At 42.2% G+C, this 18,032-nt stretch overlaps 1 protein-coding gene across 1 annotated transcript in view; it reads left to right on the top strand.

Annotated features, from left to right (window-relative positions):
* TNR (tenascin R) overlaps positions 1-18,032 on the top strand; it is a 104,513-nt gene that overhangs the window by 52,347 nt on the left and 34,134 nt on the right. The window contains exons 8-14 of the mRNA XM_027868539.1: positions 1,598-1,687; positions 3,203-3,466; positions 4,564-4,833; positions 5,834-5,953; positions 7,282-7,428; positions 15,664-15,783; positions 16,496-16,639. Of these exons, the coding sequence (XP_027724340.1) occupies positions 1,598-1,687; positions 3,203-3,466; positions 4,564-4,833; positions 5,834-5,953; positions 7,282-7,428; positions 15,664-15,783; positions 16,496-16,639 (1,155 nt within the window). The remainder of the gene's footprint in view (positions 1-1,597; positions 1,688-3,202; positions 3,467-4,563; positions 4,834-5,833; positions 5,954-7,281; positions 7,429-15,663; positions 15,784-16,495; positions 16,640-18,032) is intronic.

Raw genomic sequence — 18,032 nt, 5'->3', positions numbered from 1 at the left:
AATTACCAATTATGACAGATCATAGATAAGTTAGGGGGTTCCTCACTTTTTCTATAGGTGACCAACACTGTTGCAGAGGTTCCTGGGTAACATCTAATATCCTTCCTGAGTAAATTTCTAAAATAAGTAAAATAAGATGATTAATGGATTGTAGCCAGAAAAGGAGTTCAGGACAGAGAAAGGAAAAATCCAATTAACTCCTGCATAGACAGGCATATGCAAAACCAGACCAATTCATGTCAATCCAATTCAGCAAATATTCATCAAGTACCTGTTGTGTGCCAGGCACTGTGTTAGTCCTTTGGGATAAAAAGCCAAAAAATGAAACAGTCCCTGTCCTCAAAGTGGGGGAAGGTAGACTACGTACATAAAGTAAATGAATACAAACTGTATACCAAGTATTTCCAAAAGGGGGAAAATGCTAAGAAACTCAGAGGATCAGGGAAGGGTTGAGTGCAGGAGGAAGTCATGAGGTTTTCCTTGAAGGAAGGAACCTAGTGATTCTGTGAAACAGAGTGGAGAACAGAGTGCATTGCAGACAGGGGGGACCACTTGTGTAAAGGCATGGGAGAAAGATGTAGAATGTCATGTAAAGAGAACAGTTAGCAGGCTGTTTGTCTAGAACAGAGAATGCATGAAGGTGAGGAATTTGAAATAAAACAGGAAATAAAGGTGGGAGTCAGATTGCCAAAGGCATTTAATGATAGACTGAGACGTTCCCTATTGGGAATAGGTAACCATCAAAGAGCTTCTAGTAGGACAGCGACATATTCATACCAACATTTTAGGGCTATCAATTTGCCGGCTGCTTGGAAGATGGGTTAGAAAGGGGAGATCCTGAAAAAAGGCAGACTGATTAGAAGGCCATTGCAATAGTCCTAGGGAGAAATGATGAGGTCCAAGCTAGTATACGGGTTGTGTAAGTGGAGAAAAGGTGAGAGATACTGTGCAGGAATAAAAAGATTTGACAACTGAATAACTAGGGAAGGTTAAGAGAGAAGGAAGAGTTAAGGATGACTAGAAGACATGAAACTGGGTAACTGGAATGGCAAAGGATCGTGGGACCATAGCTACAGAGCAGGAAGGACCTTGGAATCTACTGAGTCCAACCTCCTCATTTTATGGATAGGGAAACTGAGGCCCACAGAAGTTAGGTGGCTTGCCCAATGACACAGGTGATATTCATCAGAGGTGGGATGTCAACCCAGGTTCTCTGACTCTGGAGGCAATATTCTTTCCACTGTACTGTGAATGATGGTACTATCAATAAATATGGGAAGGGCTGGAGATATGGGCTTGGAGGTGAGGGACTGGGGAAATATAATGAATTCCACATTTTAGACATGTTGGGTTTGAGATGCCTACAGAAATTCCAGCAGGAAATTTGAAATAAAAAACTGGAATTCAGGAGCGATAAGGACTAGATATGTGGATTTGGGAATCAACTTCATAGAGGTGGTAGCTGAACCCACTGTTGCTAATGAGATCACCAAGGGAGAAAGTGTAGAGAGAAAGGAGGGAAGAGAGAGCCCAAGATACTCAGCCTTGGGGGCACTTCTCAAGAAATATAACCTTCACTTCTTGTGTCTGGTGATAGATCTCGTGCCAGGGACAGAATATGGTGTTGGGATATCAGCGATCATGGGCAGTCAACAGAGTGTACCAGCCACCATAAATGCCAGGACTGGTAAGTCAGGAGAGTCACAAAGGTATTGCCACAAGGGAATCAATTTGTATAGATTGATAGATGAGTACTAATGCTCACTCATGAGACCATAAGCACAATGCAAGGAATCAGCTGAAGCCAACTTGACTGCCTCCAATGGCATGCAAAGGTTTGTCTTATAGGAGAGTCAATCAGAAAGCAATACCCCCAAATGTCCATTTCCACTCTCAGTTACTAACACCTGGGTTGGGCATGGGGAGGGGCATTGTGGCAGAGAAGGAATAATCTAGTGAAGTATTTGAATGTGTTTATCATATGAAATGATGTTGAGGTCTGTCAGCCAGGTCTCAACCCTATTCTTCAAAGATCTGGTCAGTGTTAGCCAGGTTCTAAAGGAGTTATTCAATCCAACAAGATTTTGCAAAGCACCACTTATGTGCCAAGCATTATGCTAGATACTGGCGATAAAAAGACAAAAATGAGATGGCCCCTGCCTCCAAGGAACTTACATTTCTACTGGGGGAAAAAGCACCAGTCACAAATGAAAATGAAAGAGAGAGGGGAAAGATTTCAAACAGGCACAGGTGTGGAGTGAAATCAGTCTTGGAATGGAGCTGTGCCTCCCCCATCATGCTAAGTTTCAGTGTAGTAAATCTGATGGTGAGCTGACCCTGCCAGTTTCCTGAATTCCTATCAATGGAGCAGGTTCTGGAATCATCACCAAGGTTCAGGTCCAGACCAAGACAACCTGGAAGGATTACATAATCCAAACTGCAAAGAGAAGTCCCATCAAATTCTATACCACCCTAGAGACATCATCTAGAGACTAGGCTAATCCAGGGCCACCCCAGGGACTCAGGTATGCACATTCAGGTTAGGAATAGGGCTCCTTGATCAGCCCCTGCCCCCTTTTTGGCCTATGAAACCCCTCCCATTTGAGATGAATCCAAAATCCAGGGGTCCTCTGCCTCAGGATGCCTAAACCTGCTTCAGTCCAGTCTTGTATCACAGTGGCCTGCCTAGGCTCCAAGTGACTGGAATTTGGATGGGGTGTGGGGAGTGGCCAGAGTGAAATCACCCAAATAGTTACCTTGCTTCTTAATGTTAGCATGGTTTTATATTAGGCAGCTTGCTCAGAGACAGAGACAGATAGGAAGAAAGAGACAGAAAGAAAATGAATGGGAACAGGGAGGATTCGTCACGTTTAAAAAAGACTGAGAATCTGTAAGCAGCCTCCTCCCAGGGGTGGATATATTCCAGGGGAGTCTGAGCTAATAATACCTTTCAGCTGATTGTCCATCTGTTTGCAAGCAGCTGGCCATCTTTCAAAATGCAAGGTGCTAACAAAGTGTGAGATCATTGTCAGCAGTGACAGGCTAATCCTGGTGGCTGGCAGCCCTATCTGATTACCTTGAGCCCCCAGGGGCATCTAGGCTAAATCCAGGCTCTGCTCAGAGCTAGGCTATGCTGCCTCGGGCTGCTTTTCCACAAACTGCTTCAGCTGAATCTGATGAAGATCCCACCTTTCGCCCACAGATCTGGACAGTCCCCGTGACCTCATGGTGACAGCCTCCTCCGAGACCTCCATCTCCCTCATCTGGACCAAGGCCAGTGGTCCCATTGACCATTACAGAATCACCTTCACGCCTGCATCTGGAATGTCCTCAGAGATCACTGTGCCCAAAGACAGGACCTCATACACACTTACAGACCTGGAGCCTGGTACTGAATACATCATATCAGTTACTGCAGAGAGGGGAAGGCAACAGAGCTTGGAATCCACAGTGGACGCCTTCACAGGTACTGGGACTGCAGAAACACCTAACTCAGTTCAGTTTTGATTTCCAGTGATTTGGCACAGATCCCATCCCAAAGGCATGAAAATCACAGGTCTTAGGACTGGGAGGGATAGCTAGAGCTCCAGCCCCTGCCTACATACCTCTGCCATTCCAGGGAGCAAAACCTTTCTCTTGTTTTTAAAATCCATCATGCTTTTGCAGTTGAAATAGACAACATACATTCTAATACTTATTTCAAGGAGAGAAGAGAAGAATGAGAAAGGAAAGGGGGGATGAACAGGAAGGAGAGGAAGATGAAGGGAAAGGTGGAGGAGACAGAGAGAGAAAGAGAGACAGAGACAGACAGAAATAGAGAGAGAGAGAGGAGCTCGTAGGTAAAACTGAGTCTTTTGGAGGTAGTTTACATGAAAGAGAAAAGAAGGTGAAGGGAAAGGGAGGAGAAAGAAGAGAGTAGAGAAGGGGAAGAGAAAAGGAAGAAATAAGAAAGGGAAAAGAGGGAGAGAAGGAAAAAAAGGAGAGGAGGAGAAAATGAGAAATGGGAGAAGAGGGAAAAGGAGGAAAGAGGGGGAGAAAGAGGGAATGCCAGAATACGTGGTAAGAATAGAAAAGCAGCAAGAAAAGTTAGTAGTAAGAAAAGTAGCAGCCCAAAGAGGCTGGCTCACTCCTTTCTAATAGGCATTCATGTCTTCCAAAGTAATCAGGCATTCTTGAAAAAGAGATGCCCTCTATTCTACTACACTGGCTTAAAGCAAGAGGTACACAGGAAAGGGAGCCTTGACCCAGTCTTCTCCCAGTCCTTTCTGGGCATCTCCCTTGACTAAAAATACCCTGCCCTAGAACAGCATTGGAATTACCCAATGCCAAATATTATCAGTCACAGAGGAATAAAATCAGACCCTGGCATCATTCCTGCCTGTGAGCCTATGCCCATTTCTCTGTGGGGAAGTGCAGTCTTGAGGAATGGGGCCAAAAGACTCCTGGTCCCTATTTGTAAGGCTTTTCTAGAATTCCAGACCATGTTAGTCTGTAGGCAGTAGGCTGTGGAAGGTCTGCTGTGTTGCTGGTGCCTAAGTCATCAACTTTCCTTTTGGTCTATAGGTTTCCGTCCCATCACCCATCTGCACTTCTCTCATGTCACTTCCTCCAGTGTAAACATCACCTGGAGTGATCCATCCCCGCCAGCTGATAGGCTCCTGCTGAATTACAATCCACGAGATAAGGAGGAAGAGGCTTTGGAAGTCTCATTGGATGCTACCAAAAGGCATGCCATTCTGATGGGTCTACAACCAGCCACTGAGTACATTGTAAACCTGGTGGCTGTTCATGGGATGGTGACCTCTGAGCCAATTGTGGGCTCCATCACCACAGGTAAAGTCAAGAGAGAGAAAGGGGAGGAGAAGAGTAGAAGTAAGACAGCAGTAAAAAAAAAAATTAAGGAAGTGGATTTGCTCTGGGCTCATGCTTCGAAATCTTTCTATGGTCACTAGTCAATCTTCTCAAACTAGACCAAAGATGGCAGTGAAAGGGCTACCACAATCAAGCAAGCAAGCATTTATTAAGCGCCAAACACTGTGCTAGAAGCTAAGGGGGAAAAAACAAAAATAACCCTACCCTGAAGGAGCTTACATTCTACTAAACATCAGCAGAGTATAGGGTTTTGTAGAAGCAACAAAACACTGCCCATTTTGCTCCCAATTCAAAGATTTCTCTTCTGTGAACTTTAAAGATTCCATAATCCAGTGTCTTATCTTGTTGAAGTTAACCTTCTACCAGCTTCCCCTTTCTCCTATTTGCCATTATCCTAAGCCAACTTGACCTCATGCAGTTTGGGTGCCTCCTATGTAATACATTCCCTGTCAAGTTACTCACTACCTATGTGACCTTGACCGAATCATTGAGTATCTTTTGGTCTCAGTTTTCTCATCTGTAAGATAAGAGGGCTAGAAGACCTCCAAGTCCCCTTTAGGCTCTAATGCCTGTGATCCCATGATCTGATGTACAGCTTTCATCATGTCTTCAAAGTCTTAGGTAAGGCTCTCCTGGAATAATCCTTTAGACCAATGTCTGCCTGTGATGGCAAAGATGGCATTCATGCAGTTGAGAACTTTTCCATGCTAGTATTCAAATGTTTTCCCCTGTTAGAATGTGAACTCTTTAAGAACAGGGACTGTCTTGCTTCTAATTCCAATTAGTACAGTTCTTTGAACATGGTAAGCACTTGATAAATGTTTCTTCTTTTATTAATTATTCATTTATACCACAAATGTTATTGGCTCCTAGACTGGACAGGAAAGGAAAGGGACTTGGTGGTGGGGGTGGTTGTTATTTCTCCAAACCTGTGCCTTTGTTTCTCACCCTGCCAATCCAGGGATCGATCCTCCTAAAGAAATAGTAATAAGTAATGTTACCAAGGACTCTGTGACTGTCTCCTGGAGCCCTCCCATTGCATCTTTTGACTACTACCGAGTATCCTATCGACCCACACAAGGTAAGCCAGTGGTGACTAATTTATTCAGCCTAACAAGAATTAATGTATGGCACAGGGGCATACAAGAATGCCAGCATGCCTGGGTTCAAATATTGGCTCTGCTATTTACTTCATATGTGACCTTGGGCCAAGTCATTAAACCCTCTGGGCCTCAGCTTCCCCATCTGTAACATAAAGAATTTGGACTAGATGACCTCTAAGGTCTCTCTCAGTTCTAATTCTATGAACGATGAACTTAAATGGTCTTTGGAGCTGAAGAAGCATCTTCATAGAAGAGTAATTACAAACCAGAGGGCAACAGACTCATCCCTGCCTGCTTTTTTTTTTTCCTTTCCATGGTAATTTTCTGATGTACCATTATATTAAATAGTTTGATGATTTAATTCAATGCAATTCAAGTAGAAAAAAACAGTTGGATCCCATTAAAATCTTGCCTACTTCCCACCCTATTTCTGGAGCAAAATGTAATGCAGTTCATTAAAATCTAGGGGAAAAAATTAGTTGTTAACCAGCAGTACTAACTAATCCCTATTGTGCAACATTGAGAAGTGATTTGTCCTGCTATGAGGAGATGCATAAACCAGGATTCAAACTTTAGGTAGGAGACTGGACCAGGTGACTTCAGCTGCCTCATCTTTATAATAGAGCCCAAGGTGGGCAGTTTAGGGGTGATAGAAGACCTCAAAAACCCATTTCAAAAATTCCCTGGTTCTGCAATTTGACAGTTCCTCCCAAAGCTGGGATTCTATGATTCTATGGAAGTTAAGGTGGGGGAATAAAGTCTAAGAACTAGAACCCCAGGGGATGTCTTCAGGAATAGCAGAGGTGCCTTTATACTAAAACAATTGGCATGGTACCCATCTAGCCTCTGCCACACTGGACAAGCTGCAAATCAAAGGAAGCTGGCATTGGGCTTTGCACATTCGTCATGTTCAGCTCTTGCCAGAACCTGGTTCATGATGAGATGCAGTGAATAATCACACCCATGATGGGGGCAGGGGGTGATGGAAATGAAGAGTTTGCCAGAATATCCCCTCCCATGAAATGCCAGGATAATTTTTTGCAGCCATACCTTTAGGTATTAACCTGGTGCACAGGAAGAGATGAGAAGGTGCCTTGGAAGTTGCCATCTCATAGACAAACCAACTAGCATCTTCATTTTTTTTAACATCTTGATTGGGAGGAACCTTGAATCTCACTAGCTCCTTCATCCCTAATTTGTTTGCACCCAAACAGCCATTTGGATCTCCCATTCATGCTAGACATTAGGTTTTCTGAAATATGGAAGTCACTGCTGAAATTTAACAGTGAGTTTTTATTCTTCCTAGTGGGGAGACTGGACAGCTCAGTGGTGCCCAACACAGTCAACGAATTCACCGTCACCAACCTGTATCCAGCTACAGAATACGAAATCAGCCTGAACAGTGTTCGAGGCCGAGAGGAGAGTGAGCGCATCTGCACACTTGTACATACAGGTAGGATGACTCTCACCACAGGCACTGGCCCCACACATTGATCTTCCCTTCCAGCAGTGCTCTCCATGCAACAATACAGCAGAATGAAAAGAACGTTGGGCTAGGATAAAGGGAGATCTGAGTTCTAGTCCTAGCTCCACCATGAAACTTGGGGGGGGGAAGTGATTTAAACTCTCTGCAACCTCAGTTTTCTCACCCATGAAATGGGGATAATAGTATCTGCCATGCATAGCTGTTGTAAAGATTAAACAAGATCACATATATTAAAGCACTTTTAAAAATGGTGAAGCATTCTACAGATGTAATCTATTACCAGCTTAAGCTTACACTGCTCTGGAAAGGCCCCAGCTGTCTACTTCTTCAGCTATGCCCTAGCCCCTGAATTCCCCCAGTAATTGAAAGTAGGAGAGGCAAAAAGTGAAGTCCTTTGTACCTAAAACAGAGAACCCTGGGTCAGCAGTGAGTGACCCCATTTTTGTAGAGGCGGGAGTGCACTAGAGCCAGCTTATACTGGCTTGTGGGAGCCAGTTGTTAAATTTTCAGTATGAGCATTTATACCTCAGAAATAAGTAAATGCTGCAAATCGTGTCTTGATGTATTGTTTTGTTGATTATCTTGACTTAAGAAAATGATGGAGATGTTAATGTTGCTGATTGAACTTAGAAATGTGCCATGCACACTTTTTCTTTTTAAAAGAGCCAGTTGTTAAACACTTAGCAGCACATTGAATAATGCTAGGTGATTCATAATTGCTTAAAAACTCCTCATGTCTCTCTGTAAAATTGCAGTAATAGTCACTCACTGCCTAGCAGGTCCTGGAGTTATTTTTTTAAATAAGTTTTATTGATGGCATGGTAGAAATAGGGCTGGACCTAGAGTCAAGAACACCTGAGTTTAAATCTTGTCTCAGGTATTTACTGTGTGTTCCTGGGGAATTCACTTAACCTCTCTGGGACTTATTTTCTTCATTTATAGAATAAGAGATATCATTTATAGAATGAGAATGAGAGAGAATGGTGTCTTCTAAGATCCCTTGCAATTCTAAGTCGATGGTCCTCTGTCTTTTGTCTCCACATTGAAATCTTTTCCCTAGGTTGACCCCTCTTTTGTGACAAAGGAAAACAATTAAGCAAAAACATCTAATACAGAAACCCTGTCTGATACTGTCTATAATATTCTGTCCTATTTCCCACACACATTTCTGCCCAAGGCAGGAGATACATTTCATTATCTCTTCTCCAGCACTGTCACTGATTTTACCATTACTCAGAGTTAAAAGTGTCAAGAATTTCAGAGGGCATTTACACCAAGCCTTAGCTTCTGATGTGGAAAGTGCTCTCTTACAAAGCATGAAGCATATGGAACCTTTCTAAGCTTCCATGATGGAAGGAAGTTGCTGTATAAACACTGAATCATCCCCAGACAGGTGAGAATCCGTCCTATTTTTAAAGCCCTCCAGAGAAGGAAACTCCACAGTCTCCCTTGGCAACTCACTGCAGTACTAAGAGTCTGTGTTGGGAAAGCCCCCTATAAACAGTGACCTACATCCCTCAGAGGGTAGCTGTGTTTGTCCTTGTTCACTTATGGTGTAGTGGAAAGAGTATGAGACTTGGAATTCCAAGTTCAAATTCTGTCTCAGATGCCCATTAATTGTATCCCAGTCATTTAACTCTTCTGGACCTCAGTTTCCTCTTCAGTAAAATGAGGAGGTTGGACCAGATAATCTTTGAGGTCTTTTTCAGCTCCCTTATTTGCAGAATAAATATACAGCTGAGTCCCCATTAGTACAAATAACCTCATATGATTCAATTTAATGCTGCATATTTCCTTTGTGTTATGACCGATTAGCATATTTTACATAATTGTAACTTCAAATAGCGCTAATTTGAATACGTGGACACTTCAGAGGATTTATTGTTTGCACTCATTATTTGCTTGACAGGATCTTGTGGAGGATCAAAAGAAATAATGTATGCAAAGTGCTTTACAATCCTAAAATAGCTACATAAACATCAATTGTTATTATTATTATTATTATTATTATTAATGGAGATGAAAAACAGCTAGTCAGTCTATTTTTTTTTAAATTCTTACTTGAAGGGCAAGACTCAGTTTCCTCTTCAGCCTTAGACCAGCTAATACACTTCAATAGCCCTCCCTGTCAGGTCCCTATGCAAGCACACCCTGATTCACCAAGAATTCAGTCATCCTAGCCCAGAGTGGGGCAACATTGTCCAATGGAAATAACACTGGGGGTAGTCAGAAATCCTGAGCTTGAATCCTAATCATACTACTACTATTATTACTACGAATAATAATTATATCTAACATTTATTATATGTGTTAAGATTCACAAAACACTTTTACATATTTTATCATTTAATCCTCACAACAAGCCTGAGAGATAAGTGCTATTATTATCTCCATTTTACAGATGAGGAAACTGAGGCTCACAGGGATGAAGAGACTTACCCAGGGTCACACAGCTAGTAAGTGTCTAAGAGAGGTTTTGAACAAGTCTTTCTCATTCCAGGTCCAACACTCTATCTACTACACCACTAGCTAGCTGTCTTCACATTAATGCTAACATTCATATGGCACTTTAAAAGTTTAATTTTTAAATATAATTAAAAATTAATAAATAATATGTCATTCAACAAACAAATAATTAATTAGATAAATTAAATTTACACTTTAAACATCTGCAAAGCACTTTATATGTTATACTTCTTTTGGTCTTCATAACAACCCTAGGACATAGGTACTATTATTACTCCTAGTCTACAGATGAAAAAACTGAGGCTCATAATGATTGTGACTGACTTGCCCAGAGTCACACAGGTAGTAAGTATCTGAAGTGGTATTTGAACTTAGATCTTCCAGTGTCCGGGTCCAGTGCTCTATCCACTAAATAACATTGCTTTCCCTAACTTCGTAGTTGTGTTAACTTGGGCAAGTCAATCACACTGAATCTCTATTTCCTCCTCAGCCAAGTTAGCATAATTCTGACACTGCTCACCTCACAGGATTGCTGTGAGGATTAAATTAGATGTCTATAAAGTACTTTGTAATATTTATATAGCATAGCTCTATGTAAGTACCTTTTATAGCATTTGTAATATATTATAATATGCCACATATATTTATATACCTTGTACCCTGTGTTATTTATTATCTCATACTCTTATATACTGTGCATGCCATATTATGTTTAATATGTGGTCTATACATGATATAAGCAATCCAATAAGCATTTTTTTTTTGGCTAGGCAGTGGAGTTAAGTGATTTGCCCAGGGTCATATAGCTAGTAAGTGTTAAGTGTCTGGGGCCGGATTTGAACTCAGGTCCTCCTGACTCCAGGGCTGGTGCTCTATCTACTATGTCACCTAGCTATCCCGCAACAAGCATTTATTAAGCATCTACTATTAGACAGATGGTATAATGGAAACAGATCTGGCACTGGAATCAGAGGACCTGACTTTAAACCCTATCATTGATACATAGTGTGACTCCAGGCCAACTGACTGAACCTCCTTGGGCTTCTGTTCTATCATCTGTAAAATGAGAAAGTTGGACTAACTGGTCTCCAGCTCTGGGTCTATGCTCCTACTTGCAGATCACTAGGCATGATTATTTAAGCCTGTTCTGAATAACCTTAGCAGCAGCCCAAAGCAATCTGTCTAGCCTAGACCATCTGTCTTTCCACCTTCACTGTAACCACAGTGAATGGGAAAAAGGTGGGGCTCTCTCAGCAGGGCAGCAGCCTTAGTTAACCCCAATATTGGGGAATTTCTTTGCACCCACCACCAAGCAAGAGACAGTGCTTTTTGAGATGAATGAAAATCGACTTCCTGGATTCCTCATTGCTTCTTCTCACATTGTCAGCAGTCTGGGAAAAACATCTGGAAGACAGTGCAAAGATTCCTATAGGAACCATGAAGTCCTCTCCCAACAGGATCCTATAGATTTGCTAACCCTCTCCTTAGACTAGGCTCCCTTCCTGCTAGAAGCCTATCCATACTTTCATGTAATTCCTCTTCTCATTCTGTTAAGCATAGTTCCTAGTTATGTCAGTAAACCAAATCACACAGAGAGCATAGATTTCAAACTAAAAGAGACTGTGGAGGTGATTGAGTCTAAGAACTGGTACCCAGTGAGCCATGGAAAGCTGCTTCAGCCTGCCTAAGAATGTTAGAAATCTAGGTCCGTTGCCAACTGGAAATATTTTCATCCTAGGGATTTTCAGAAGCTTCCTGGCTGAAAGCAAAGGGAGCAGGGGAAATCTCTGGTTAATCAAAAAACGTTTGTCTATTTGTATACTTTGTAAGGTTTACATACTTCCAATGTTCAATGGATATCATCAAAGCTAGTGTACTTTGTTCGATACAACTCCTCTGCATCCTCATCCTCCATGGTTCTTACCTATACCCTCCCATGAATCATCAATGGATTCTCTACCCAACATTGCAGAACTTCCTTGAGGCTAAAGGTTCTTAACTTTTGAGGGGTCAAGGACCTCTTTGACAGTCTGGTGAGGTCTACAGACCTCTTCCCAGAATATTTTTTTTAATAATTGAAGGAAATTCAAAATTTCAGGTTAATGAAAATAATTAATAATCAATAATAATAATATCATATCTAATGAAAAAAATGTAATTTTTCCATTTCTGTTCATGAAACATCCTGAAATCCCTAGCCCATTGAACTCATGTTAAGAATACCTGCTCTTGGCCTTTTATAATTCTGTGGGCATCACTGCATCACTCAGATGGCCATGCCCATCTGTTTAAACCACCAAGACATATAAATGTGAACTAGCCTCATCATCATCATCACCACCACCACCATTATTGAGGCTATTAATTATGAAGAACAGGCGCTCCTAAAGCAGATGCTTAATGACAACCAATCAGAAATGGCCGTTAACACTGACTCCCCTCACCATGGTTCAGGTATGCCTAGCCTGGGAGCTCATATTTTGCTTTTTGGGTGCATAAGGTCTATGATCTTAAATTTGTTGACAATGGGTCCCTCTCCAGCATATTTATCACATTTAGCCTCAGGGAGGTGACTTGGGCATTTACACAGATTGTTATGTATAGCGAGACAAGTATCTTATCTCTAAAATTTTAGTTTGGGATACTCAGCTTTTGTTTGGTGAGGAAATTATCTCTACCAATGCAGAGCTTCCTGGGACAATGAGAGGTTAAGTGACTTTCCAGGACTCATCCAGCCAATGTGTCAGAGGCAGGGACTCAAACTCAGGTGTTCCAGGCTGCAAAGCCTGCTCTCTATCCACCACGCCAGTGCTGTCAATCTCAAGTAGAAATGGGGAGCCATTGAACTCTACATGAAGATCCCTGAGGGGCCACATATGGACTAAGAAAACCACAAATAAACATAACTTATACTTGATTATATTTTTAATTTATTTTGTTAAATATTTCCCAATTATATTTTAATCTGGACTCTGACCAGAGTACTCTGCAGATGCAGCTTGGAATGTCTGACATCTCTGGGGCTGCACCATTCTGCTTCTAACTAATGCTAGCTTCTCTGTAATTACCACCCTTAATCTCACCTGGATCTCATTTGCAGTAGCCAGTGATGCAAAGTTCATGTTTAATAATCTCTTAAGATTTTCAGAGTGTTTGGGCAACCTAAAATTCTAGGTGTATCTAGGGTATGAGAATGGTAGGCAAGCTCTGGAAACTCAAGTAGAGAACAGAGACAGACCAGTCATAGACATTGGTCCCAAGAAGCATGGGTTGATTCAAACTAATTTAATTCAGCAAACAGTTATAAAGTGCCTACAGTGTGATATTCTAGAAATTGGAGGTGCAAAAATGGGACAGGTTATGGTCCCTGCCCTTAAGGAATTAACAATCTGGTAGGAGAAATAAGACAAACACACAAATGACTATCACAGTTAGAATATAAATTAGGAAATGCAGCTAAAAATTTTCTTACAGCTGGAGCTGTCCAAAATCCTAGAGAGCTTTCTCAGGGGGTAGTAATGATGAGAAAAGCTGCTAGAAAGGCAGTGTGGGGTAAGGAGGAAAGGCTTAGATCTGGAGTTAGAGGATTCATGTTCCAATCCCAGTTCAGCCACTTACTGCTTGTGTAACCTTAGGCAAATCACTGTCCAAGCCTCATTCTCCTCATCTAGAAAATATGGGGTTGGACTAGATGGTACCTTGGGTCCCTTTCAGCTCTACAATCTGTGATATTACAAGCTACTATTTTTATGGTGCTTTTAAGCTTAAAGTGATATGTGTGCATGTATGTATGAAATTTTATTTGAGGTAGTGATTTCCCCATCATTTCAGGTCTTCTAGTAGAGACTGGGTTACCATTTGTCAGAGATGTTGGTATCCTCTTCAGTTGTTGGTTAGACTTGGATGGCCTCTGAGTTCTCTTCAAATTCTGAGATTCTGAGAAATGTTCATGAGAGCTCCAAAGACAAGAGTATGAGATATTAAAAAAGGGAAAGATAATTTCTAGCTTTGGGTGGGGATGGGGGAGGGAGAGGAGAGGGATGAGTAAGGGAAGGTTTCATAAAAGAAATGACACCTGAGCTGAGCCCTGAAAGAAGAAAAAGATTTGAAAAAGCAGAAATGGAGGGTGCCCTCCAGGCATGCATAGCATGTTATATTCAGATAGACAGATGAGAACAATTTGGTCCAGTGGCCACGAAGGTGGCTGAAACAGGCAATGTGGAGCAGTTAGAGTCTAGTCAGACATCAAAGATGCCAAGATCATCCACTGCATCTCAGACCATTGCTAGTTGTCCTGACTTTTGTCTTGCCACTGGACTTCAATGACTCTGGAAGAGAATGAGGCTGATGACTTTGTGCAACTCTGCCTCACTTAAATCCAATTTTCATGCAAGTCAAGACATTACCCCATGATGTCCTTTTCAAAATTGAAGTATGAACTACAACGACATGATATATAAAGGCAAGGCGGCACATTAGACTACTTACTTAGCCTCTGTTGAAGAGTCTGATAGAGTAGGGCTCCCTCTCTGATCACAAGCCTATCATGAGGTGAGCAAACTCCACCTACCCAGTAAGAGAAACACTGGCTTCTCCCAAGTTGCCTTCTATGCCCAGGGAAAGAATGTCCAGCAGCAGGGAGGACCTTCTGAGTGCGTGGAGTAGGTAATCACATTTGCAGTGAGATTGGAGTGGCACTGGGAAAGTCCACTTGACCTCCAATATTTCCTGGCCCCAGGTGCCATGCAAGCTATCTGCACTTCTGCCCTGCAAGGTTCATTCCTTTGGGTTGAAAGCATGACTTTCTCCAGACAAGGCTTTCTAAACACATTAAAATGCAGATAGACCAGGAAGAATAAATTGAATCACTAACGCCTTTAGTGTGAGTGTGTTGATCAGATTGCTTTCCTTCCTAACAAGATAAAACTTAGTTTAACAGTTTCACAAGAACCTCTCTTATCTTTCCAACTTGATTATAAACTCCTGGAGGGTGAGTTGCCTTGTATTCTTGTTGTGTTCCCCTCCAGTATTTAGGACCATGCTATGTGTTCATATATTGAACAGCTGCTCAATAAATGGTAGCTGATTGACTCAGGTAACCAGTAAAAGGAATGAATAACCAGTAAATCAGTAACCAGAAAAGGAATGAATACATGAACCAAGAAGAGGGGGTGTGACAGAATGAGAAAACCAGGACATTACAGTGCAAAGAGCATCAGATTCAGAGTCGAGAAACTTGGGTACTCTGACTCTAATTAGCTATGTGACTTTGGGTGAGTCACTATCTCTCCAGACAGTGTTCTCATCTGTAAAACGGGATGGAGGGTGGTCCATATTGTCTTTACAGCCTTTTCCAGATCTAACGTTCTTTGGCTCTCTGGGCGAGGGTATAGGAACAAATGGGCACGAGAGAGGCCAGAGGCTGGGAAAAAAACTTTCCCTGATTTATGACTGTGCCTAGGACAGTGGCATCAGAGGACATGGATTCAAATCCTAGTTCTGCCATTTTTTAAGGGTGTAGCCTTGGCAAGTCACTCAAGTGCCTCTGGATGTCATTCAGTTTCGTCATCTGTAAAACAAAGGGGTTGAACTAGGTGGTGTCTAATGCCCCTTCCACCTAAACCTGTGATCTGCGCTTAATGGAATCCTGCCAGGTAAAGGTCTGCTGTTCTTCACCTCCCCTCCCCCTTACCTGACCCCTTACCCTCTCATCTGACACTCCCTACTCCCTTTCAGCCATGGACAATCCCATAGATCTGGTTGCCACCAACATCACCCCAACAGAAGCTCTGCTACAGTGGAAATCACCTGTGGGTGAAGTGGAGAACTACGTCCTTGTACTAACACACTTCACAGGTAGGTTTCTCCAAACTTGGGTGAGTGGGCAGGTGTGCATGCCTGTGTGTGCCCTGGGATTGGGTTGGGGGCATGGGGAAGGATATAGGATAACTATCCTGCTTGGAGATGAAGCCACAAGGCAGTGACGATAAATCTGAGAACCAGAGGAGGAAGGAGTCTTTCTCTACTCCTCCCCCCTCCCACACATGGTGAAACATAACAAAAGGCAGCCAAACCATAAAAGCGATGATTTGTCCATCGGTCTGTCAACAACCAGTTACTAAGTGCCTACTATGTGCCAGGGGCTGTGCTCACATAGATAGGCAAAAACACAGTCCCTACACTCAACAAGCTCATATCCTCATGGGGGAGACAACATGCAAATAACAACATATATAAAAGATATACACAGTGTAACTAGAAGATAATCCTCAAGAGGAAGACCCGGGAAAGGCCACAGATAATGCTGGACCCAAAGTCAAAGGACCTGCATTCAAATCCTCCCTCTCTCACCTACTACCTGTGTATGTGACCGGAGGCAAGTCATTGAACCACTCTGGGGCTCAGTTTCCTCATCTATGGTGAAGGGGGTTAGACTAGATGATCTCTAAGGCTCCTTCCAGCTCTGGGCTTATGTCTTATGATCTAGCAATATTGCCTTGGTTTCAAGTGGGCCTTTCCTGAGCAGGGATTCCTTATTCAGTTCATATCCATATGCACCTCATTTCAGTTGCCGGGGAAACAATCCTAGTGGATGGAATCAATGAAGAGTACCAGCTTGTGGACCTGCTTCCTAATACTCACTACACAATCACCATGTATGCCACCAATGGACCTCTGACCAGCAGTACCATCAACACCAACTTCACCACCCGTAAGTGCCCAGTCATTGACTTAATGTCCCAAAGGGTGCATCTCTCTGTTAGAAATGATATGTTCCAATATGTTAGACTAGATAAAGGCCTTCAGTCCATGCATCTTAGGGTAGTATTATGAAGGAAAAAAAATCTGAGACAGCTGGGTGGCATCATGGTTAGAGCACTGGACTTGGAGCCAAGAAAACCTGAGTTCAAATCCTATCTCCAACATTTACAAGCTGTGTGAATGAATAAATGAATGAATGAGTGAATGAAAAAAGGCATTTATTAAATGCTTATTACTGTATATACAAGGCATGTGCTAAGTGCTGGGGATAAAAAACAGAAAAATCAAGGCATTTCCTGCTTTCAAGGAGCTCAAATTCTAATAGGGAAACAATACATGGAAGCTTTTAGCTGCAAGCCAGACGGCAAAATCCCATAGTTTGCAGGGAGCCACAACAAAGTGGATGGTAATGAAATGCCTCTTCTTTACTGTCATTTTCGGTGACAAAATCCTATCAGTTTCTGGCATTGAACAATTTGACAGTGACAAGGACTTTGGTAGCAAAACTTTCTTTGCTGGGCTGCTGGTTATTGTTGTCTCTCCTTCACTTTTCAAAGAGGACCAATGATATCATGGGCTGATACCTTGACTTGCCCATGAATTGGATTTAAGTGAGGCAGAGCTGCACAAAGTCATTGGTCTCACTCTCTTGATTATCGATGGCTGTGGCTGCAGCACCTACAGCAGCAGTTGTCAGATGGCATCTCACAGAATATCCCTGGGCAAGTCATTTTAACTCTCTTAGCCTCAGTGTCATTATCTGTAAAATGGGGGTGACAATAGCACCCACCTCACAGGATCGTTGTGAAGATCAGAATGAGATAACGTGCAAAACTCTTATCAAATCTGGAAGCACTGTAGAAATGCTAGTTATTATTAATAGTGTTTTTAAATGAGCTGATGTGGGGACAAAGGAAGGCCATTTAGAATGCAAATATCCATGGAAAGATATAAGCTCAGAGGTCATTGGACATCTTGGTTCTAAGATCTAAAAAATAAAAAAATTTTGAAAGGATTTGAGGGCTGAGCATGATTGGTTTTGTTCATTCATCCATCCAGTGACTGTTTCTTAGAAATCTGTGATGTGAGTCCCTTGGATTTGGTTACCCTGTGAATTTTGTTTTCATACAGCATTGTGATAGCAACCAAGAGAGATCCGAGGGTAATTCAAACACAATTCTGCCTCAAACAGAGCTAACAGTTTTTGTTTTTGTATTCCCAAAGCTTAGCATAGTTCTTGCCACACAGTAGGTACCAAATAAATGTTTGTTGAGTTGACTTGACTAGCAGTGAGGCTATAACACACAAACAGCACATACCATAGAATAAATGTCATCAATACA

The sequence above is a fragment of the Vombatus ursinus genome, unplaced genomic scaffold, assembly GCF_900497805.2.
Source record: "Vombatus ursinus unplaced genomic scaffold, bare-nosed wombat genome assembly UNPS02014789.1, whole genome shotgun sequence".
In the NCBI taxonomy this organism is placed as follows: domain Eukaryota; kingdom Metazoa; phylum Chordata; class Mammalia; order Diprotodontia; family Vombatidae; genus Vombatus; species Vombatus ursinus.
This window is presented reverse-complemented; position numbering and strand designations above follow the sequence as displayed.